This window comes from Apus apus, chromosome 3, assembly GCF_020740795.1.
Source record: "Apus apus isolate bApuApu2 chromosome 3, bApuApu2.pri.cur, whole genome shotgun sequence".
Classification (NCBI taxonomy): domain Eukaryota; kingdom Metazoa; phylum Chordata; class Aves; order Apodiformes; family Apodidae; genus Apus; species Apus apus.
In genome coordinates this window covers 88288211-88312457 of record NC_067284.1, presented here as the reverse complement: position 1 = coordinate 88312457, position 24247 = coordinate 88288211, and the positions used below count along the sequence as shown (strand labels likewise).

Here is a 24247-nt window from a genome sequence, read left to right as displayed (position 1 = left end):
AAGAAAAAGAAAATAAATTCTCAATAGTGGTTGAATAATTTTTATCTTGAGGAGCAAAATGAATGAATGAAGTACTTCTAGACAGCTTCTTAGCGTGTTTTTTTTTTCTTTATCAATTTGCATCAATACTTTTTGGTAATTTTTCTCTCCTTCCTTTTTCTGTCACTTTATGATTTTTAATAGCCCTAATAGAATCCCTTAATGGATTGAAATGGGATGTAGAAAACATTCCCCCAGAATTAAAAGGAGGGTGAAAAGAAAGGCAGTGCAGAGTTTCAGACAGCCTTTTAATTGTAAGCCCACGGGGCACATTTCCATACTTCACAAGATAAGCCTTCCCTCGAGTTCTTATTGATAAAGAATCTTAATGCTTTATGGATCTCATTTAGAGCCCTCTTTGGAGCCTCAACATTTGTAACAGATTTTTGATCTTGATACATGTGTAAAATCTATAGTGTTCTTATAGGAGGAAACAAGTGATCAGAACTGGTCTGGTACTGTCAGGGTATCAGCCCAGCTGGTCTAGATGCTGGTCTTTCTCCTGAAGTGACCATGCACCTCTACAGAATCTCACGTTACTTTTTCACAACAGTTAATGCCCTTATTTTACCTTTTCTAATAGAAGTATTAGTGAGCTTTTACACAGATTTATAATTTTCCTTTATGTTTGCCCACTTGAATATTTTAGTTTTAGTTTTCATATACTTTTGAGTTCTTTCCACTTCAATATGTAACCTCAAAAACTAAAAGAATCCAAATATGTTTTATTAAATCCCAAAATTTAGCTTAAAAGAGGTAATTTAAATATTTTAGATAATTTTTAAAGTTTCCAACAGATAACTGTAAGCACTTGAAAGAAATCCTAGTGATGATCACATCTGGGGCTCTTTGAGGTGGTTATTATTCTGGGTCTTGATTATAAAGCTTTTTTAAAAAAATCTCACTTTTATACTTTGCTTAGCATTATGAAGAACTTTATTGTTATTAAGACACTCCAAGGGAAGAGGAGAAGGCAATATAGAAAGGGTGGTTATTTTGTTTGGCATGTGAAAATCCACATATATACACTATACACAGGTCCTGGGGTATACACTTCATTCAAGTTGTGAAATTAAGTATTTTGTTCCCTTTAAGTGTCTTTATCTAGACAATATATTAATGGTGGTTATAACTTCATGAGGTCATTGATTTAAGTTTGATATTCTTGAGCAAGAAGAGCCAATATTCAGGAAGTTCCTCTTCAGAGCCTTTAGATAATGTTAATTTTTAATCTGTTTTAGGTCACTAGCCTCTCTCTGGAGGACTTAGATGCATTTGTGGCACTCATTCTCTGCCTCAAAGGGAAGTCAGCTGCTCAACTGGCAGGTTTGCAGGTATGCACTGGAATAACTAACGTAAAATGCTCATGGTAACTCTGGGATAAGTATGTTTGGGAAAAATTATTCTGCATTAGTTTTTCTTGGATACAGGAACTGATAACCAGTACATTAAAGGAGGTTTAGTGTTACTATTTAAACTTGAACTTAAACATAACATGCAACTAAACAGAAAAGATATCTTGTTTCCTGTAGTAAAGAGCTTTTGGACCACTCTATGCTGTAATTATTCAGGAGTTATTTTTAAAAATTTATATACTCTGCACAAATCTGTGTTTATTTCCTTTCCAATCTTATTGCATTCATATGTGGAAAAGTAGGTTCCTAAATGGTTATTGCAATAGAGCCATTTAAACAGTTCTTCTTGTATATGTAATTATACAAGAATATTTTCAATCCCATAGTTTGAGATTGTATTCTAGTATTAATGTACAACACAGATGGCACATGTCAATAGCTATTTGAGTTGTGGGTTTATTTAAAAGTAAGAGGGTAAGAGTTAGAAATGGTTGGAACCTTCGCAGTTCTTCACTCTGAAAAATTGTATTTCCAATAAATTCTCTAGTAGTTTGAAAAGTCCATGTTAGAGTTTTAAAAGTACGTTTTGTTGATAGCAAAGTAAATCAATTACTCCTGTTACTATTGATTGTTTCTAGTGCACGGGAACCAAAATAACAAAACCAGGGTGATTCCAGTTGCTTTATTTGATTCATAACAGCTAAAGTCCAGCCTCCTATCAGTTTTTTCTAAATTATTCACAGATTCATTCTGCAGCTGTTCAAGATTTAGATCTGTGTAACAAAAAGAAAGCAATGAGATAACAGCAATATGGAAAAATGCAAAGATTTATTTCTGTCAAAGTCATTATTACACATAGTGTTGCACTTAACATTGAGAGTATCATTATTTTATCAAGTCTGTTGTGGCAGTCATTGAGTAAAAAGCATAAAGGAAGCCAAGCATAAGAAGGAAGTGTTGAAACATTTTGTTTATGGGTGTATGAACAGGTACTATTTTGTAAGCTTGTAAAGTGTTTGGAAGTTTATTCTGTTTGAATTAGAGTTCTTTGTGTGATTCATTTCTGTTGTGGTTCTATGAAATTATAAATCTGAGTGTTGCATCCAAACGTAATATTAAGGTATTTCTCAAAGTTACCTCACACTGCTGCTTATGTAAGCACTTCACAGACTGACACATCATGCCTGCTGCTGTGCTAAAAAACAAGAAAAGATTCATATAATACAGTTGAAGTTTTTATATCAGGCTATTTGTAGAACACTTCCTTGTCTTACTCGGTTGAAATTCACGGTAGTGGTTTTGGTAGTAGTTTGAGCCAGAATAAATCCTCTGAAGAAAATTATGAGGAAAGGTTTTGGCCTCATTCCTTTCTGAGGTTGTGGATAGGTGAGTAACAGTTTCAAAACTTTTCCCCATGGCCTTCAAATTAACCTCCCTTCCTGTGTTTCGATGACCTGGAGCTCCCAGTGGAAAATAGTTGCAGTTTCTTAGCTTGTTATGTATCTCTGACTTGTCAAGCTATATCAGGAGAGGACGTTACATTGTATTAATTGCCATGAAATACTTTTTGCTTCATATGTGAGCCACCTGCAATTTTATGATAGCACCAGGATTAACTTGAAGATTTGTATAAGGTTAGTCTCACAGGTTATTCGTATGAGGCTAACCTCTTTTGCTCACAGGAAGAGTAAAAAATGCTCTGTTTCTTGTTTCTACGCTTCTGAAATGTGGTGTTTAGATGAACTTAGTAATGTCCTCTGAATTTTCTCTTGACAGGGCAGGAGACTAGACCAGTAGAGTATCTTATATAAATATTCTAAAAATAATAGTCAGTAAACAAGCTTTCTGAGCATTGTAGTTCAAGAATCTCATTTTCAAAATTCCATCTCAGAATAGCCTAAACTGCTTTTACTCATTTCTGTGTTTATTTAGTAGCTTTACAAAATTGAGTTAAGCTGTTATTTTAATAGTTAGTAAAGAGGGGATCATTAGGTATTTAACAGCTTAATTTTCTAGATATTTGTGTTAAAAATTGAAAGGTTCAAGTGCAGTGAATTACACTAGTACATAGCTAATTAATATCTGGATTTTATAATAGGAAAACAAAGGAATAGAGTTTAAGCTAAGCACGATCCCTAGAAACAACTTAAGAACAGAGCTTTCAAGGAAGTTAGGATAAACTTAGTCAGCAATTAAATTGCTCATTTGTGATTGCAGACTGAACACTGTAATATTATTTTAAATGTAGGAAAAGTGTTTACTCCTTGCAAACAGCTCTGTGAAGAACACTGATTTGATTTTTTAAAAATTGCTCTGTTTCTGCAAAGCAGTCCATTAGAAAATATGTTTTAGCAGAGGAAAACCTAATTTCCACTGTGAAGTATGAGAGAAAAATATAAATAGAGCCTGTTCATCTGATAGGATGAAGAGAACTTTTCAACCTTCACTTTCAAATCTGCTTTCTGATATGCTATCTGTATTTCTTAGTTAATGATATCCATAAATCCCCAAATTTATGAAACAGAAATGTCCATGGTTTGAATAAAGTGGGATAAAGCCATAAAAAAATACAGTTTATCTCATGCTGAAGGAAAGCAGGCTGTGGACATATAACTAAATGCACATTAAGCAGTTACTTTCTGAGAATAACATAATGTTTATACATGAAGATTTGGTTATTTTTCAAGATTGATGGTTTCAAAATACCAAAATGTACACACGAGAGAGAGAGAAGATTTTATACATTCTTTTTTTTCTAAAGTTTTTTTATGGTTTCCTTGTGCCCCACTTATATAGTAGATTAACATTCTGCTTTGCCCAAGCCTCCTGTAGAGCTTATACATAAGGTCAGAATTAAATTTTGGACCCCAGGTTGCCTATTTCCCTTCTTTCTATTTTAATCTGGTGTGCACTTTTGGCAAAAAGCCCAGAGGACCATCAGTCTAAGTTTGAGGCCATTGTGGAGAAAAAGAGGCACCAGCAGTCGTGCTTGCGGTCTTGTTTCTTATTTTGTGCTCGCCCTGATTGTTTGCAAGTGCAGTTATCTTTCACCTGTAATGCATGTAAAATACTGCCTAAGCAGGAGAGGCCACAGTGACCTATAAACACAAATACATTTTTTTCTCAAAGATTTCCCTAAATATATGAAAAGTTTGTATTGAAGATACAAAGTTGTGAAGCCCATCTTTTCTGAAATTTGTGGCCAAAGATGAGATGGGAAAATTTGGTTAAAAAGGGAAACACACCTGGAAATTCACAGATGAAATTTGGGGCCCATAAATGCTTTTGAAAAGTGAAATGTATGTCAGAACATACGAACTCAAAGTTAATAGGAGGTGCATGGGTGGACATACACATCACTGCTGGAATTTATGGCATGTGCAACCTTCTGAAGCTCAGCCATAAAATACACAATTATGTCAGAAAACCTGTTTTGGAGTAATTACATCTTTTATGCCACCTGTAAAAGGAACGGATTGGCTGTGTATGAGGCATAAGAAAGTCAACTTAGGTGTATTCCTTAGATTTTTTCAAGTGCTTTCAGATATTTAAGAGGTATTAATGATATGAAGTTAGCATAGTCATTTTAGATGTTAAATTATAAGCTTCAGAGAGTCTTTGCAATGTGATTGCAAATAAACTTTCAATATACATATTGAGTATTATTTAATTACTTTTTGAATAACAATAATAAAATATTCAGCAAACCAGTTACCTAGTTTTGCAGGCAGAAGTAACTTCAGCAAGAATTGTTATTGCAAGGAACCTTCAAATATTTTCCCTTGTACAGTGTCACAAAAGCAGAATTAGCTTGGTAATATTGTTATACACGAGCTATTTTTCTCTGAATATGTTCCTGAGAGGTATTTAGCCACATGCATGCAAAAAAAAGCAGTGTGTTTTAGTGTAGTGTGTAGGTATTTTGGTTAGGGTCCCACAAATTTCAGAAGGATGTTGCTGTATCTTTTCTGTATTTTTAAATCAGTATTCTTTCTCCCTTGATGCAGACAGGAACACATAAATAATACCCAGATTCTGAACATTCCACAATTTCAATCTTCCAACCTATTTGGCAAGCCAAGTGACAGTTGTTGACACCATTAGATGTGATGCTTTTTAGGCAGACTCCAAATAGGTTTTATAAGCTATCTATATTTTTCAAAATACAATTGTTTTTACGAAATCCTTTCTCCCCCGGGGAGTGTATGTTTGTTGTGCCTGTGTGACTGTTTCCTAATAAATATTTGCTTGAAGTCAGTTGGATTCAAAAAACCATAAAATACAAGTATGAATATTTTCAAGATCTCAACGATAAACCTTTCTTATGTTACTTAGGACCTGCTTCTGTCATGTACATTGCTATTAACTGAAGTGGAATTCAAGTGCATTCCCAACCGCTTTACTGAAGGGCTTTATATTCCCACAAAATTTGCATCTGTCAAAAGTGTTTTTAAGATAATAGGCGAGATTGTAACTGGCAGGGAAGGGGGACTGGGTGGAGGTGGTTGTTTACTGATCTTGGCTTTGCATCCCAGCCCATTCTTTCATCTGCAGGCTTCAGGTTCCTCAGTGTTCTGGGTTATCTTGAAAATCTCATCAGTATGAGATGCGATTGCAAGATGAAATTAGTTCAGTCCCTGTTCAACCTCAGAAATATAACTTTCTTCTCATTTCCTAAAAATAGTCTTAAATGAACTAATCCAAATAGAAACAATTCAAATCTTCAAGCAGCTAAATTAGTTTTGGTTTAAAACATAAAAAAAAAAAAAAGTTACATGATTAATCAAGAGAAAGTTGCATCAAATGAACCTGCTTATATTAGATCTGTATATTAAGGCTGAATATATTCAGTCCTCCATACTCTGCTTTTCTCTTAATAACTGTGTTTTGGCCTCCAAGGTGTCCATGCCTAGTTCAGTATGGCAGAACATAATCATTTTCTCTAATGACTTTGAAGTGGTGGGTATGGCTCCCCCATTCTATTCCTGAAAGTGAAGTATTGCATTTGCACAGACCAAGCATTGGTCTGTGCAAATACAGTTATATCTCAGGACCTGAAGTTTGTCACTGTTGACAGTATTTTTTGAAAGCCCATCTCTTAAATCTGTTTTCGTAACAATACTTGGAAGTTCTGTCGAATTTCAAGTTTTCTTGGTCGAATTTCAAGTTTTCTTGGTCGTGTTGCATGGCCAACTGCCTTAATCTTTCTTTGCTGCTGTTCGTTCATAAACTAGATGAAAAAAAACTTTATTCTTAGGCTAACATACCCAACTTCCAGACAAGATTGTTGTTTAGCCACACTCTCCCCCATTTTCTCAAATCTGGTATATTTAGTTGTATGTTTAGAGTCTGCTTCCCTTAACATTTTTTACATCTTGTATAAGCTGAAGGATCAGAATTCATACAAATGTGTGAATTCTGTTATGTTTCACTGGTACAAACACAAGCCCCAGCATGACTAGATCAGTTCTTCTACCTTCTGAGAAAAATGCATTCATTAAGTAGGATGCAGATTGCTTATGGAGATCTTTGGCAAGATTTTGAGAAAGGGCCTTAAACTAGAGCATTCGTGTTCCTTTATGTGCAAGATGATACTGCATTTTTTCTCCATAACTGTATGAGTTTGCTCTGCTTTTCTGTGAGTTTTCCCCTTTACTGCTGCATAGCTCATTAGCAAGGTTTCAACAGTAAGGAAACAGGAATAGTGTTTCAGTTATAAAATGCTTCTAGGCTTAATATAGCATAAAGAATTCTTCATTATGTTTAAGGTAAAAGACACTCTGGAATTTCAGATAACAAAACTACTTTTAATTTTTAATGCATACTTAATAATACTGCAGAAGGTGAAATGTAGTTATTGGCAGTAAGAGTAATAAACCTCTCCCGAAATACCAAGCAAGCTGATGGCTCTGAAGAATTCAGAGGTAACTTATTACACAGCAGAAAATAATAATTTCTGGTAAGAGGTGACATTTTCTTGCCAAGCTTGTGTCGGTCAAAGTGCGCATTTACTCATGAGATAAATAGTTTTCACTTCCTTCCATATTGTATGTTAGAAAGAACAAGCTGTACATGAAGGTCAGAGGTGATGTGTGCGTGGCATAGATGGGATTACTCTGCATTGCCTTTAAGGGCTGACCTGTGTCCCCAAAGGGCAGGTGATGTTCAGGAGCCCTGGAGGGAAAGGAGCATGCCGTCAGGAAGCGGTGGCACACGTGCACCTGCCTGTCATCTGCTCAGGGCTGCCTGCACCTGCCTGCATGCCCCTGTCACGCCTGAGCAGGAATGCAAGCTGCACATCTGTCTAGGCTTTCCCTGGAGAAGCAGATGGCTGTGTGTAACTTCGAGAAGCAAAAAAGTTTTCTGAAATGACCTAATGAGCTATTTATAAGTGGATGGAGAAAGAAGATAAAACGAGCCTTTAGGCATATGGTTACAGTGCTTTGTAGGATGTACTGGAATTTTTCAAATTACTACAGTAGAAATAGTAATCTTGAAGATACCAGAAACAGCAAAGCTAACTAGGAACTGACTTGTTCCCTTTCTTTTCAAGTGTATTCTTGACTGCCGTTATCATTGTCCAGGGATTAAAAGTCAAGACAGTGTCCAGTTTCTGTCTGCTGCTTCCTCTATGACTTTGGTCAAATTGTTCAGATCTTTCTCATATTTTAGTTCTTACTTGTAACACTCATGCACCAGTAGTCTCAATAGTAGAAGTTCTTTAGCCAAAGGTGCTGTATGAATGTGAATTTTTAGTATTTTCTTAACATCAATATTGATGTTGCACGTATATTTTCCTCACCTTCACCTCTATTTTCAATTATTTCATTTTATGGCTGAAAGCATAGTGGTTCTGCAGGAAGTTGAATTTGGCACTCTACCTTGTGCCAAAAAACAAAGCAAAACTTTTGTTTTAAAATGGCTGTGAATCAGTACCTGAGACTGGAATGTCAGTAAGTGCTTATTTCATCAGCAAAGTGCCTGCAGAGTCCAATGCTGGCTGAAGTGCTGAGATCCCAATTTTTGACTTATTACAAAGCATGCATTTTCTTTTAAACAGCATTCTTCATATTAAGTACACCTTTAAAATTGGCCAAGTTACTCTTATAAAAACTGTTCCCCGGTTTATATTCAGTCTGCTCTGACATAGTGCTGATACAAGAAAATGTAAAATATGACGTATAACTAATGTTATATACTTTAAAACCTTTATTTGTGTTCAGTTCTTCAGTAGCTCGGAAGACTGTCTTTGTACAACAGCTGTGTGCACCAAACAAGGATACTTCAGTTTCACTGTATGTGTTCATTTAAACTACAGCATAGAGTTGACGTTCTTGTGGCAAAAGGTAGCAAATTTCAAGCTATTTATGACAGTTTTCCATTAAAAAGAAATAGGTGTGGTGGAAGTAGAAACTCTATTGCAGCTTAATTACAGATCAGTTCCTAGTGTTGTGAACATACCTGATCACAGGTTGCAGGTTGGCAGTTCCTTTCATAGATCATCTCAGATACTGCTGCATTAATCCATGGTTTGATTTGTCTTGGACCTCAGAAATGTTGTAAAATATAAGCAGACCTGTTCTTTTCTTCCTCAACCTGTGGACTTAACACCTGGAAAATTCCTTAGCCGAAACTGTTTACTTTGGACCATATCACTTCAAAAGGTGAACCTTAGTATCAACAATCTTATTGTGCAGCTGCTTTGCAATACAAAGAAACCCTAAGAGAAAAAAAAAACACAACAAAACCCATATTGCACTGGCAAACAGTATTTGTTCTGGAATTTTCTATACTAACCATATTTGTGCAATTACAGTTTTATTTGAGAGCTTATATATCACACATGACATTAGTAAGAGTCGTCATTATGTTTCTGGAAGCTGCAGAGCTTCAGACGTACTAAATTTTGCCTAATTTTTAGTTCTGCTAAAGTTCACTGATCTTCCTATTGTTTTCAGTGGGAAATAGATCAGGCCCTTAAAAAGCATATACTCAGAAGAGCTTAAGATAGGGAAAGGTCATCCATTAGGACAACTAAATAGATCTGGAACATCTACTCTGACTTGGGGATTTAAAAAAACAAAACAAAACCAAACTTAATTTTTAAGCTTGGCTAGTTAAGCTTTGGACAGTTTAGCAGTGAACTCCCACCTATCAAAAATTCTTTGTAGTCATGATGATGTCTTAATCCATGGCAACTGTTTCACATTACTCTGTGGAAAATGACCACAAGATAGGCCAGCAGTCAGCAGCACATGGAGCACTTGCGCACACCTATCCAGCTATGATTTGCCAGGGTAGTCTGTGGCTGTGAAAGGACACGCTGCATTAGCAAAGGTAGCCAAGCATGCTCTGCCAAGTGGTTGTGTTGGTGGCAGAATTTTTGCTCTTAAAACTTTGTTCTGTAGACCAGTCCTATGGGTAAACAAAGGGAAAAGGCTGGGGTAAGGTGTGGATAAGAACTTTACATCAGGAATATGGTCAAGATGCTGGTAATAGCAAATGAAGCCCCTAATTTTAAAGATGGCGGTAAAGAAGCTAATCAGTGTAAAGTAGAATACAGAAATATATAGTGAGTGTAAGAAAGTAAGGGAATGGAAGAAGTTTCATCTCTGAAGGCTTACAATGGAAACTTACTGGAATTAGTGAGGGAAATGACCTTTCGTATGTGTTTTAATTTTTTTCCGTGTCCCCTAATAACTTTTGAATATGTTGACAATTTTCAGCCACTTTTGACACAGACGTAGGAGTCTCTGAGAGAAATAAGTTACTGATTGTTTTACACAGACAGCGCAAGAAGGGGAAGGCACTCTAAATTGCCCAGCAGAAGGAGGCTTTAATGTGATATCACATTATTAGGGCATCCACATGAGAGGGAGACACTGCTACAGGCATGGGAAAAAAAATCAAATAATTACTGAACCGTTTCAGATGCCAGTGACAAAGCATATGCAGAAGCCCATCAGTTCCTGGTGCAGACATACCAGGAGTCTGACAGCAGTTTTTCCCCTATCAGGGGCAAATTTTAATAATTACAAGGCAGCTGGAGCTACCAAAACTTCCCCTTCTCACAATTCCACATTTAACTACTGTATAAAAAAAAAAAAAAAAAAAAAAAACAAGGAAAGAAAATGTGATAAGAGTTTTCAGAGTCCCAAACAAATAAAATATATTTTGCTAACAAATAAATACATTGTTATCTATATGACAGAAAGGTGAGGAGGTTCAAAAATAAGTGTATCACTAAAAACACGAGCAAGTATTTAGGACAGTAAAAATTAAAATCCTAATGAGGCCATTCACTTTTATAGAAATGATGTGACTACTGGCTGGGCCACAGTCAGATGTTTAGCCCAATAACTGGCTCAAAACTTATATGAACCTTCTGTAACTGTCACATGTATTATCACCTGTCATTAGCCCAGTAATCGTTTAGACTGGAATCAAGCAGTTGTAGATAAAATAAGAAAAGTAATGTTATTTTAATCCTTTTCGCAGGTGCTACTGTGCTATCCATTACATAACTGTGTATAAATAAGCAGAAGGGACTAAACTTTTTGACTGGTGATACTCATCATCACAGAAATTCATTTATGCTGAGTTTTCTTGCAGATAGATTAAGAGCTGTGATAAAGGCTGATATTTTTTAAAATTAAACAAGAAATGAGAAGTCATCTTTTTGGAACCAAAGGAGATTTTTATCTGGCTGCAGATTTGTTAGCTTTTGTGTTACTATTTTGTACGTGCTTGAAGGTAAAAGCAATTTTGAAGCTTTTTTTTAGGTTTACTTCATTGGAGTTTTTGGCTTAATGTAAATAACAGTGTTGTTACACAGAGACATATCATTTTACATCAAACTCCTGATAAAACCCAGTAAATAAGCTTTTGTAGACATATAAACACTAAACAATTGGGTTGTTTACTGCTAAATATTTACTTCAAAGCCTTAGAAGTGTTTTAAAACCGGTTTTTCTAGTTTCTGTTGTAGCAGACATCCTCATAGAATCTTTTCTCAATCCCCATTTTTCTTTGCACACACCTTGTTAAAAGCAGGAAGAGCTTAATTTAAGCTGTAATCTTTTATCAGAATAAACCTTAGTCATGTTTTCAAAATACTGGTGCTCCTCTCTCCCTTCAATTTGACAGATCAAGCAAGCAAGTGATGTACTACAGTCCCAGCAGCCTATTGCTTAAAGCTGACTGATGTTAAGTAAACATACTGTTTCACCAGCCCTTCTCTGTAGGATTGCAATCCTTAAATTTACCACCATTGCACTAGGTTAAGTTATTTTAGCTCCAGAGCAGAGCATATAGCTCCAGTGTACAGGAGGCTTTAGCATCTTTTCACAACTCAATCTAGGAATTTATACTAATGGCTGAGGGCAGGAAGATCTGGAATTCAAGAAGGGATTCTGTCTTTTGATTTAAATAATTTTTTAGTAATACTTTCCATTGCAGAGAATTTAACTTCAGTGAAGTTGTCATCAGCTGATAGTTTATTTGGAACAAAATGTTCCTTACCTCTCCCAGGCAAAGCTGTACTAATGACAAGTTCCTGAGATACGATCTACCTGCTGCCTTTATTGCTCAGGCATAAATTGCCTATGGTTAAATATTTGATCATTTAAGATACAGGTGGTTTTGGGGGAGGTAATGTGAGTAGTAGTATACTGGTAATGTACTGAGTTCAAATGCATCTAAAAAGAACAAGTTTAAGTATGAACATACTCAGATACTGATCACCAGCAGTTTATTGCTTGGGTCAAATTTCATTGATTTTTAATTATAGTTCTTCAATTGATTAATTTTAACTAGAAAGTAGCAAATACTAAACTGTCCTTGAATGTTGTGCTTTCCTTTTTATAACAGAAAAAGGGTAGAGTGGGAAAAAACACCATATGTAATTTTCAAATTACTTCTTTTTAGATTTATATTTCAAAATGTTACCCATAGCCATATCTTCTGTATTCAGTTCAACCACAGGAAGAAGTCAACAGATTAGGAAAAAAATTAAATGCATAATAATGAATTTAACCTAAGTAATAATTATCAAAACAGACTTTTTTTCATTGAAAAAGTGTGTCCCCCAGAATGTTGTTGAAAATACTACTAAAGGAACCAGTTCTTAAATTAAATGTGATATTTAGTGTATCGAGATGCAGATGACTTGTAAAGTAGTGCAAGTAAAGAATTGTAAAATCGTATCTTTTCTCCTTGGTTTCTAGAGGATAGCGAGGTGGCTTTGCTGGTGGGTGCTGTTCTGGCCTTCGTTTGTGTCTGCTGACATCTGGCATGTTCAGATACTTGCCCTTGTATTTCAAGTGCAGCAGAACATACAATTTTAACAAAATTTGAACCCTCTAAATTCCCTGGAGTAGAGTGCTGAAGGATTTGAAGGATTTGTGGGATTTTTTAGTAAACCCCTGAAAACATCTCGTGCAGCTTTCAAAGTTTACACCTCTGTCAAAAAAATCACTTGCAAATCCACAAAGACAACTGAGAGGACTAATAGTATTTCCTTAAAATACCGTTAAGGTATTTTTACATCCTAATATTTTATTATTATTATTTAATTAGATGTAATTTGGAATGGAGTTTTGCATTTCATGTACAAGATCCATGTATTTTTCTTCCTGTAAGTAAAAACTCTTCAGCAGGATATACAGTCTCTTAAGTCAAGATTTTCAAGCTGCTCCTACAAGCAAACACTTGTTCTTGCAAAGACTGTGATCAATGAGGATGCACACAAGCACAGAGATCAGCCAGAACTTCTGGTCCACAGGCTAAAGCTTTACTTCTAGAGCAGAAAAAAGCATTATATGATATAAGCCTATGATGATGGCTCTTCTAGCAAAGACATTTCTGAACTTGCTAGATAATAAAAGTCATGGGTGCTGTAGCGCTTCTCTCACTCTTTTCAAGTGGGCTTACCCAGCTCAGCTCAGGCCTTCTAAGCACAGTATCAGTAACCTCTGCTGCAATGATACTAGAGGACTGTGAACTTAAAGTTCTATTCTCAGTCTTCAGTTAATATTGGCAAATAGGAAAAGTAATCTTTTTCCCCAAACACTGGGAGGGTGGGGAGCTCTTGTTGGTAGGAGCAGCAGCAGGGGCACAGTGCAGGCAGCTGGTGCAGGAGCAGCCGTTCTCATGCCCTCCCTGTCTCTCTCACACAAATGTCATCAGCTGGTGGTAGGAGCAGCAGCAGCAGGATCATAGGGGTGTATCTCACATGATTCACTGGGGTCCTGAGTTTATAAAAATAGTAAAAAGAACAGGCACAATTTCCAATAAGAACTAATCTCTAGAGTGTAATGCCCTGGAAGGCAAGCCTTCTTTTCTTTTGGAATTTTCCACTTCTCCTCATTGTGACGTCTTTGCTTTGCAGACACCAAGCAGTTGTGAGCATTCCCATGGCAAAGCAAGTCTGTGGTTTGCCATGTGCGCAGGCTCATTGTTAGAGACTCACTGAGCTTTCATTTTCTTTGTTTTTCATTGCCAGACATGGAAAATTGAAACTACCCTTTAATGATTGTATTTCCTGTTTTATTAAAATAAAGAAATCACTGTTGATAGTTCTTGCCTTGGACTTACCAATTTCGATTTCTGTCAGAAAAATGAGCCTTACCTGATGTCCACCCCCCTGCCCAATACTTCAGTGCTCAGGAAAGTTCTGGATTGATTTCCTTGAGGTCTGTAAAACCTGTCACCAGCAACATTATTTTATCTTTTTAATCCATATGTCTCAACTGTAGTTGAGCACAACTAGGGTGGTATTGGTGGCTCAGTCTTCATAGTTACTTAAGCAAAAGTAACAATTAGCACTGATGAGAGGAGTATGCTGATCTCTACATGATACAGCACACAGTCCTCCTCTATATTTTGCCATTTTGTGGATCACCATAAAGCAAATTTTTTCAAATTCTCATTTAGATTCTTGTTTTGCAAATACAAAGTAAGTTGGGTTAATCATATATTTTTATTGGGGTTAGAGTTTTTAGAATAAAATTAAGACATAAAAGCTTTATTTTAAGATTTATGGCCCAAATGGCATCCAGCGTCCACATATAGTGTTAGTAATCTGTTCTAAAAGCTTTTTACATCCTTGATATGAATAGGATTAAAATGGACAGTAAAAGCATCTGAAGTAAAAGCTCTTACTTCATGATCACAAACGAAGCAGATTCTATTTTAAAGCTTGTGATGATGTGGGCTCATTTCCTTTGCAGGTCTTAAGATCTGATGAGGTGATCAGAAATAATCTGGTTAGTGCAATATAAGAATCTCTCAGCTGCAATGTGATAACTGGCTGTATGCACTCTGACTCACTACTGTAGTACAAATAATGCTGGTTCACTTTAGCCGCATTCTTCTTTCAAGTACCTTTCAGCATTGTTAAATGGTTTGCAAAAAACCTGCCTTACTTGCCAGAGCAAGAGTGTTGTGTGTGTGCATGTAGTTACTAGCCTTAGCTGGCAAAATCATAGACAGTGATTTGAAGTGAGTCACTGAAACAGTATTTTCAGTACTTTTAGTATATTCAGAATTTTCACCTGGCTGAACAGGGAGCTCTTGCAGGGGCTCAGGATAAAAAGGGGAGTCTACCACCTTTGGAAAAATGGGCAGGCAACTCAAAAAGCGTACAGGGATCTAGCTAGGTCATGCAGAGAGAACATCAGAAAGGCAAAAGCACAGCTAGAACTCAACCTGGCCACTGCTGTGAAAAATAACAAAAAAGTTTTTTACAAATACATTAACAACACAAAGATAGTCAAGGAGAATGTCCACCCTTTATTGGATGCAGGGGGGAAAAATTGCTATCAAGGATGAGGAAAAGGTTGAGGTACTGAATGCCTCCCTCAAGACCAGGTTGCTCCGAGCCCCATCCAACCTGGCTTGAACCCTTCCAGGGAGGATGCAGCCACAGCTTCCCTGGGCAGCCTGTGCCAGTGTCTCAACACCGTCACAGTAAAAAATTTCTTCCTAATATCTAATCTGAGTCTACCCTCTTCCAGTTTAAAACCATCACCCATTGTCCTCATGTTCAATGCCTTTATAAAAAGCCCCTCCCCAGCTTTTCTGTAGGCCCCTTCAGTTACTGGAAGGCCACTATAAGGTCTTCCCAGAGCCTTCTCTTCTCCAGGCTGAACAACCTCAGTTCTCTCAGCCTGTCTTCATAGAAGAGGTGTTCTATCCCTCTGATCATCTTTGTGGCCCTCCTCTGGACTTTCCCCAAGAGCTCTGTTTTCTTTGATAGCTTACATCTGGAGGCAATAGCTTCCATAAAATCAATAGCATTACCCCATGCTGAAAATACTTTTGTTTTAAAGGGAGGAGAGAAGAAGGTCTTGCTTAATGGAGTATGAAGTGTCACTGTCAGAAAAGGATGGGCCTTTCATTTTCTAAATGACTGCTCAAATTAGCTTGTGTTGTCTGCATTTCTCTGTATGTCAGTGGTTTACTTCAGTTGTCTGTATTGGGTGAATTTCAAGTATTGTCATGTTGGGTCAGTGCCCTGGTGGTCGGCTTTATGTCTTTCCAGGAATCACTAGAGGCATAAGAAATTCTTCCCGGAGGGCTCAGGACCATCCTGCCTGGTATCTTTTGCCTGAGTTATCATCTCTAGGTCCTCTTGCTTTTGCACTGTAGAAAAAGCAGTCAGTGGAAGTACACTTCATGTCTTCATGTAGGCTTAACAGATCCCTACTGCCCCTTGCCTGTTATTAATGCAAACCCTATCACAGAAGCCAGTTTTACAAAGTCATTATGCAACAGACTTCAATTCATTGCATAGTGTACATACACAAAATGTAAGTCCATGATCAGGTTCTAGCTAAATTCTCCACATGATTTATTGTGTTTGTGTCTTTTGGAAGAAACTTACAAAGCTTAATGCTGGTGTCAAAGGTTTCCTGAATTTGTTTTGTGGACCTTAAGGAGGAAAAAGCTCTGATCCATTAGTAGAGCATTTCACATTTCCTGCTATTACTTTTAATTTTTTTTTAAGTAGGGCACTGCTGGTGTATGTGCATACCTTAAACCTTTTGGGGATCTTTCAAGGTGTAAGAAGTTGTTACTGTTAGTACTAATGGGCCAACCCTTCCCCTTGTGTTTCAGTCAAACAATTCACAGCTTTTCAGGAGCCAGGGCTAACACAGATTTGAGCCACATTCTTGTTCCTTCTCTTCTGGACTGTTCTGGATGCTATTCCATTCCCAATACAACATACACTGTAAGGAAAACTGGACTGTAAGGGTACAGCAGCTGCCACAGTGTTCATGGCCACACTGTTATGAATCCCTCTTAAGTCCTGACAGACTGCTTTGGTACAGACTGTGGAAAAGGCATTCCCCACTGAGGAGCATTGAACTGTTTACACAATACTTAAAATCACAATTTTCCCTATATTGAATTCAAGGCTTTTGTGGTTTGCCATGCTCTGCCACAGCAAGATGTTAAATTCACCCATCAAGTTTATTTTGGCTCAGAGTTTTAATTGTCTTGTTGAGTTTCTCATTTTGCATTTTCTGGATGTTGTCATACCATTCCAGTATTTCTTCTGGAGACATCCATGTTGAAGTGAAATTATTTAACTTTCAGACTACAGTCAGAAGAAATTTTTAAGTGTTTAAAATAAAAGCCTGGGCACAATAAACTGTGTTCAGTCATATCTTATAATTTAACCGATCTCTAAGTGCTGTAGCATTTCCCGGTTGATCAAACTGTGGGAGGTCAATGGATCACTCTACACATCATTTTATACTCCCAGTTCGTGTTTTGCTTTCTTAGTGGAGAACTGTAAATGCTTAAGAAATACTACAGAGAATAGCCATTAGTTTTGTCTTTCTGTTTTAATTTCGAATGTATCTGTCTTAAAAACTTGAGTGAGATGCTGTATTTGTTAAAAAAATGTTCACTTCTTCTACTTTATTGAATAAAACTTGATACAGAATCCATTGGTGAATTCTACTGTGCAACAGAAGGCCATCATTGGGACTGAATCATTTGCTCTACTGTTCGCATGGTTACATGTGATGCTAAGATTGCTAGATTGCTTGTAAATCCTGATCTGTGAGGCCTGTCTTTGTGTGTCTGTGTGTTAACAGCTTGCAGAAGTGGACTCCAGAGCTGTACATCTTGGTGCTGTCTTTCTTCGTGGCCTTACAACTTTGCTCATGGCCAATAGTGCCTGTGGTTTTCCATTCAGAATGGATGATTTGATGCCATGGGAAGTGTTTGATGGAAAACTTTTTCAACAAAAATACCAGCGGTCACACCAAGGTTGCTCTTTGGAAGAGCTTTTGGAAGGCAATGTAAGTAATCACATCCTCTTAGACAGTTGTGTATTCTTTGACTAATATACCTGTCCATGTATGATTGTTGTTTTAATATTAATATTTACACTGGTCCCCTTCCTTTGTAGTTTTCCTCTCTTCCTTATTTCTTTTTCATCCACTCTGACAAAGAAAACTAATTCTGAGACTATAAAGAAAGCTATAATTTTACTTCTAGTTTTGTTTCCAATATTCAGAAAAGAATATAAAGAAGTGTTGAAATAGTTTTCAGTTTGAAAAAATGAAAATGCCTGTAATGATTTTCTAGTACTAAGATATTAATGAGATATTTTTTTTTCCCTAAAGATTTTAGGCAACATATTAAGAATGTCTTTAAGCATACTGGGTAGAATATTTAAAGTGTTTAAGAGGGACGTTTTTAAAGGAATTAAGGAACCTAAAGTTTGAGACAAACTTTTGGTGAATTCAAAGAGGAACTGGAAATCAGAGGAAGGTATAATATCTAGGTATTTTTTTAGAATCTCACCAAGTGCCTTCCTGTACCTCTAAGTACTTATTTAGTTCTCAATCGCACTTTTCAGAAGCTGGAGATTGGTACAATTTGCGTGGCATGTTATAGAAAAAACAACCCAGTGTGACTTAAAACATGTCTGCTCACACAAGGTCAGGGAGATACCAACAGTCTTGCTGGACACGGGCCTTACCGGGTGCCTTAGGGTGGCATCGCCTCCAGGCGCAGAAGTGGGATCTGCCTGCCAGGCTGTGGGAACGCACTAGCGAAGCCTTGGGCCACACCTGGCTCGTGCACCACCAGCACAGAATATGTGGAAAGATGCTTAGGTAGATCTGTAGTCATCTCTGTAGATGGCTCTTGCAAACTTTGAGTAATGTGTCTTTTTTCTGTGCGGAACTGAAAATCCTGTATCATTAAATTACTTTCAAAATTTTTACCTTTTAAATGTTTTTACCTGCTGTTACATATATTACTTGAGGTTAAAAAAGTGATTACAGAGAAAAAAGGTTTTGGTTTTGAATTATTTTAATCTCATGCATTCAGATGTTGTATAATTAGTTTCCTTTTCTAATTTTGTGTCCGATGACACAGCATCCTGATCTGGAATGATGAGTGGAACGTGTGTGGGTGGGTGGAATGTATGTGTTTTCAGCATGGAGGAGGAGAATAATCCTTTCCATATGAAATCAGTCATTTGATTAGGACTTCAGCCTTTGCCCAAATTCTGTGATTCTCATGAATTGGTCCATTGATTTCACTAGAATTTGGTTTGGGTCAGTGGTTCATCCAGTTTTCCATGTTGGACTTTTGCAAAACAATAGAGGGTCTAAAGAATAAATAGGAAAATGGGTCTATGTGAAATTGATACTTCTTTTCCATTTGGGTAGAATTCAAGTTAGTGAATAACTTCTACAATATGTATCTAAATCTGTACAAAATTTATAGTGACTGAGAGGTATTTTTAAATGCGCTAAGTAGTATGTTTTAGTTAACATTTTAAAATCTTGATGTGGTCAGGTTAAAGTTATATTTTAACCTGTCTTAGTAGGAGGATGAAGGAAGATGCTTATATCTTTAGAACAGAGTTGGAAATTTGCTTGATCAACTTCAATATCTAGGGTAAGGTTTTTAAAAGCCTGATACTCTAGTTTAAGCAAACACCAGATAAATCTTCTGTCATGGGGAAAAATAGTTTAGCCCTGTGAATTTTTAGAGTAGTTTAAATATCTTTTTCTTTTTTAGGTACAGTTTTCTAGTACATATATGGCAGAGATAGCTCCCAGACTAATAAAATAGCTTTCCAGTTTATCAGTTTGAGACAAGAATCTGTATTTGGGAGAACTGCCAAGAGATGCCAGTTTAGCTGGGGACACTGGCAAGGTAACAAGCATATGTGATTAATTTTTCCTGTTATTATTAAGTTCAACTTTAATAAATAAAACTGGTACTTAGTTCCTGGCAGAGTTTAATGTATTGCTGGAAGCCAAGATCTTTCAGCACTTGGTTGTTAACAATCTACCCTTGAGCAGCATAAATCCAATCTGATGATGGCAACAGCACTGTATTCAGAAAAAAGTTACTCTACATGGGATGTTTTGTTATAGAAAAGGTAAGTAACAGGAAAAACCTACTCCTTTTGGTGTACGCTCCTTGTCTCCTAACATCCCTTCTTTATGATCTGGACAGTTAAATTACATCAAGACGTTCAGGAGATCCAGGAGATGTTGGAATCAATATTTTTTTTTTATTATGATAGGCTTAAATACAGTTAATAGCTTTATGAAAATCACAGTATAATTACAGTCTTGGTTAAATATTTACATATATACAAAAAATTGTCAATAATATAGGGTTTGCTTCCCACAGATTCTTGTACCAAAAGAATAAAAATTATAAATTAAATGCAGTTGATATATTTGTGGGCAACTTTTTGTGTAGCTCAGTTCTTTGCAGCCCTAGCAGCTGTTAAAGATAAAAAATGGAAAGCTTCTGATAAGAATCAAAAATAGAACCATATTGCTTTTTTTTCAAAAATATGCCAAGCTTGTATTATGCTAGTTCTCTGGTTTTCATAACAGTAATCATATTAGTTTGTTTATCCACACAGAAAATTGGATATAATAGTCTCATAAAGCAGTGAGGCAATGATATTATCACTCTGTTAGCCTTTTTATTGTGCTTCTCTCTAATGAGTGTGTTCACAATCAATTTTTTTAGATTAAAACCAAATTACCTAATGCGGTCAGCACAAGTGATATGTTTTGTCCTTTTTTGTTCATTCCTTTGATCCAGCCTTCATAGACACATTCTGAATTTGTTATCCCAAGAATAAAATGAAAGGTTTTTCCCATTAGTGGATATTCTTCACAGACTGTAGTCAGTTTGTGTGAAGAAAAAAAAAAAACAAAAAAACAAACAAAACTGTGGATTTTGCTTTAGGCTCTATAAAGAGGTTTGGTAACTCAAAAAATGTGCTAGGAAAGTGCATGGAAGGGTCCAGGGGTTCATACTCAACCTCTAACTTGAGAAACCTCTCTAGTTGCTACAGTCTTGCCGCCCATTGGATCTTTTACTTTATCCTGCAATCCTGTTTCCTCTTTCCTGCTCTCCATCTGGTTTGGTGGTTACAAAACCGAATTGTCATCCTGTAACAATTAGTTCAGTTTTATGAAAATCACAAATTATGCTGTTGCTCTAAGTCTGTCTTTTCATTATTCTTTTCAATGTTTATTACTGCCCATATGTCCACTACAAATCAATAAAAAAGTGTAAGATTGTAAGATCTGACGCTTCTTTGAAGCTCACTGAAATCAGTGAAAGTTAAAGATACATCACATCTCTTAGTATTGCATCTTTAAATAGCTTCAGCTTGTCCTTCTGACAGTAGACTTTTCTGTCACACCACAAGGTAAATATTTTTATTTAATTCCCCCATTTCTCTTTAGAGTATTGTATTTTCTCAGTCAGGAGTTGGAGATATGTTTTACTATTGTGTTAGGTTTTGCTTCTAATACATGAATTTAAGACACTTTGACTGTCACTGGTGTGTTTTCCATTAGTTCATCGGTACCTGTCTGGGTCTTTAACCATCTCTGCCTGAAGTATGGCTTATAGAAGTCTAGTTAAGTACATCTACAGGTGCAAGGTAATAGAACAGGAAACCAAGTGATTTACAGATGTGAGCAGAGAAGAAAAACAAACTTCACTGAGAACGGGGAAAACATTCCTTCTGCACCCTTACTTGTCCTTCCAAGGATCCACTTTTAAACATGGAATCATACAAAGTGTTTAAACTTTGTTTCCTGAAAAAAGGCAATCCAGATCTAACACCTTCATATGTGTATGAGAGTGGCTAAGACAAGTCTTTTAGCTGTTGTATATGAGATTGATTTCAGCTGCACCGGAAGAGAGAAAAGCAGAACAGTAATTGATTTTTAACCCTTTTGTCTGCAGGACTCCTTGTATGCACCCTTCCAAAATCTGAAGTCTTTAATTTGCAAGGCTTGCATGGCTAAGAACAGAAAAATACAGAGCAGACCAAGAGGGAATGGATTTTTTACAGGTTGGTATTGTGTTAATTTTCTCAATAAAGTCAATGTATTGATGACCTCAATAATCTTTCAGCAGCAGCATTTACATAGGAAAGCCCATTAAGCTAAGTAAGAATAAGATATTTCTCCAAGAAAACAAAGGAGAGATCTAAGAAAATATTTACTGGTTTTAGGCATTCATGTGAATTTGGTAACCCAAGTATGGATAAAATAGTAATGGAATCTAGCTACATAGTTAGTGGAATATATGCAGTAAATGAAATATTCACTTACAGAAACATCATTGCTAAATAGTGACTTCAGTCACTCAGTGACTGAAGTTATTTTTATAGGAGGAATTAGATGACTCAAGAGTTTTTTCTTCCTTTCCCTCAGGGGAGCTGTATTAATGTTGATAGTTGAAGGTCTGAGTGAGGCATCAGGGAGAGAATACTCCTTATTGGACTGACTGATGTAGTTCAAAATACAAGAAGGCTTTGAGGCAACCTGGAGGAGAGCTTTTTTTTTTTTTGCCAAAACCTTGCACTTTTTCCCCCCAACTTTATGTCTCACTTTACTAAAGGCATTTGTTTTCCCCGCCTGATGTGTCTGAGTTTCAGGGAAAAAAAATCTAAAAGTTTTTCAGCATCCTTCATGGGTCAGCCTGAATGTTGAGACTCTTGAGGTTTTGAAATAATTCACACTGAATCTCAGTGTTTTTGCTGGTACTATGTTTATTACCTGCTTAATACCTGATCAATTACAATATCTGTGAGGATAAAAATTACCCCTTCCAAATTTTTTGAGCAAATTACAATGGACAGACTGATATTCTGCTAGTTCAGTACTTTGCAGTATGTGACAGGAGTACTGATGCTGGACATTAAAAACTAATGGTATGTGTTGTTGATATGTTTATGATACCAGACCTTGTTAGCATCTGCTATTGCTTGAGAGCTGTGCTTAGCCATTTTAATTATGATTTGTGATTCCAATTTGGACAGAGATTTAATTTTGTTTTAATGACTACAATCTCCAAATCTGTGTCATAAAATGTTGATCTGGTTTCTAAATACACTTGTTAACAGCTTTGTAATCATGATGGACATAGATGGAAAGGAGGACAAGAACTATTCTTATTAGACTGACTTTAGTGTGGAAAAATAATAATTGTGAATAAATCTTTTGGCATAAAACTAATAAATGTTTTCTGAGAAAGAATATGCTGTCTCTCTTTTTCTTCATTTAATCTTATATAAAGTCAGAGTTGCTTACTAAATACTGTTTTTCAGGAACACAGCACAGAGAATTTGATCCCAGGTTCCAAGGAGCACATGGAAGTTCTTTTGTTCCTCCATACTATAACCAGATGGAGGGGTTCTTAAGAAGAAATCCTCAACCACAAGGTAAAAAGTGTGCTCATGTGTGTTCCAAATTGTCTCTGTCAACAGTATAACAGCACTATGTCTATATGCAGTTTGTGTTTGTATGTGAGCAGTTGCCCTGTGGCTACAGCAGCCAGTAACAAAAGTTGTAGCAGTTACAGTTGGGTCCTGCCATTACCAAAAACTAAATCTGCAAAGTGAGTGTAGCATTATAATGTGGAGTCATCTTTTTCACCGAGTGTTCTGGGTAGAAAAGCCTTCATGTGGTATTTAAACTTTTCATGCTTGATCTGTTGCTGAACTGAGTTGAAAATTCGAATAGCTCTACAACTAATTGGCACAGCTGCCCAGAAATGTCTGTCTCAAGTCTTTAGCTGCAGATCTTAGTTCATACTTCAGCAAAACACTTAAGTATGTGAATAAAGTTAAACATTCTTAAGTGGTTTTCTAGATCATAGTCTCAGCTTCCAAATCATAGCCTAAGTAATGCAAATGCAAGTCCTGTCTTGTCATTAATTTTAAGTCATGCACCAATCTCACTTCTTGAACAGAACAGACATCTCAGTGAAGCATCACTGTAGATAACACTGTTGAGTTGACATAATTCCCTTTTACTTCCTCATTATTATGACTTAAAGCACATACACAGAAATAAAAAAAATAAGCTAGAGAAGTGTCTAAGAAAGATAAATTATTTTATTAAGTCTGCAAAGCCTACATTTCTTCTGTATTTCCATGTGAGGTTTTCAAACAGGATTGTTGATATGATTAGGGAGGATAAATAATAAATAAATACAATAAAGTCTTTAGTGGCAGCTGCCACTGTTGTATCCTTGAAAGTGAGATACTGTCATTTGATTCACAGATAAGATTGTTTGATCGTGTATGTAAAAAGTAAAGCTGAATTATAGGCTGTGTATGCTGGTCATTGTTACTGTGACCATCTCAAGAAGCCTGCTGTTCAGGGGTCAGGTCTTCTCTGACCAGCTCCAGAGGTCTTAGAAGTAGATGTATTCTGCCAAGTATGCTCCACTGCAACTGTGCCGTATTCTAAGTGTGTTACAATATAATTATTAAAGCATCTTTGCTTATTCTGTACTAGCCCTATTTACTACCCTCAGCATGATCT

At 36.4% G+C, this 24247-nt stretch overlaps 1 protein-coding gene across 4 annotated transcripts in view; it reads left to right on the top strand.

The window, feature by feature from the left end:
- FAM120B (family with sequence similarity 120B) overlaps positions 1 to 24247 on the top strand; it is a 58402-nt gene that overhangs the window by 23123 nt on the left and 11032 nt on the right. For all 4 annotated transcript variants that reach the window (XM_051614345.1, XM_051614344.1, XM_051614346.1 and 1 more), the window contains 4 exons: positions 1281 to 1373; positions 17501 to 17707; positions 21657 to 21765; positions 23026 to 23139. In XM_051614345.1, coding sequence (XP_051470305.1) covers positions 1281 to 1373; positions 17501 to 17707; positions 21657 to 21765; positions 23026 to 23139 — 523 coding nt within the window. The remainder of the gene's footprint in view (positions 1 to 1280; positions 1374 to 17500; positions 17708 to 21656; positions 21766 to 23025; positions 23140 to 24247) is intronic.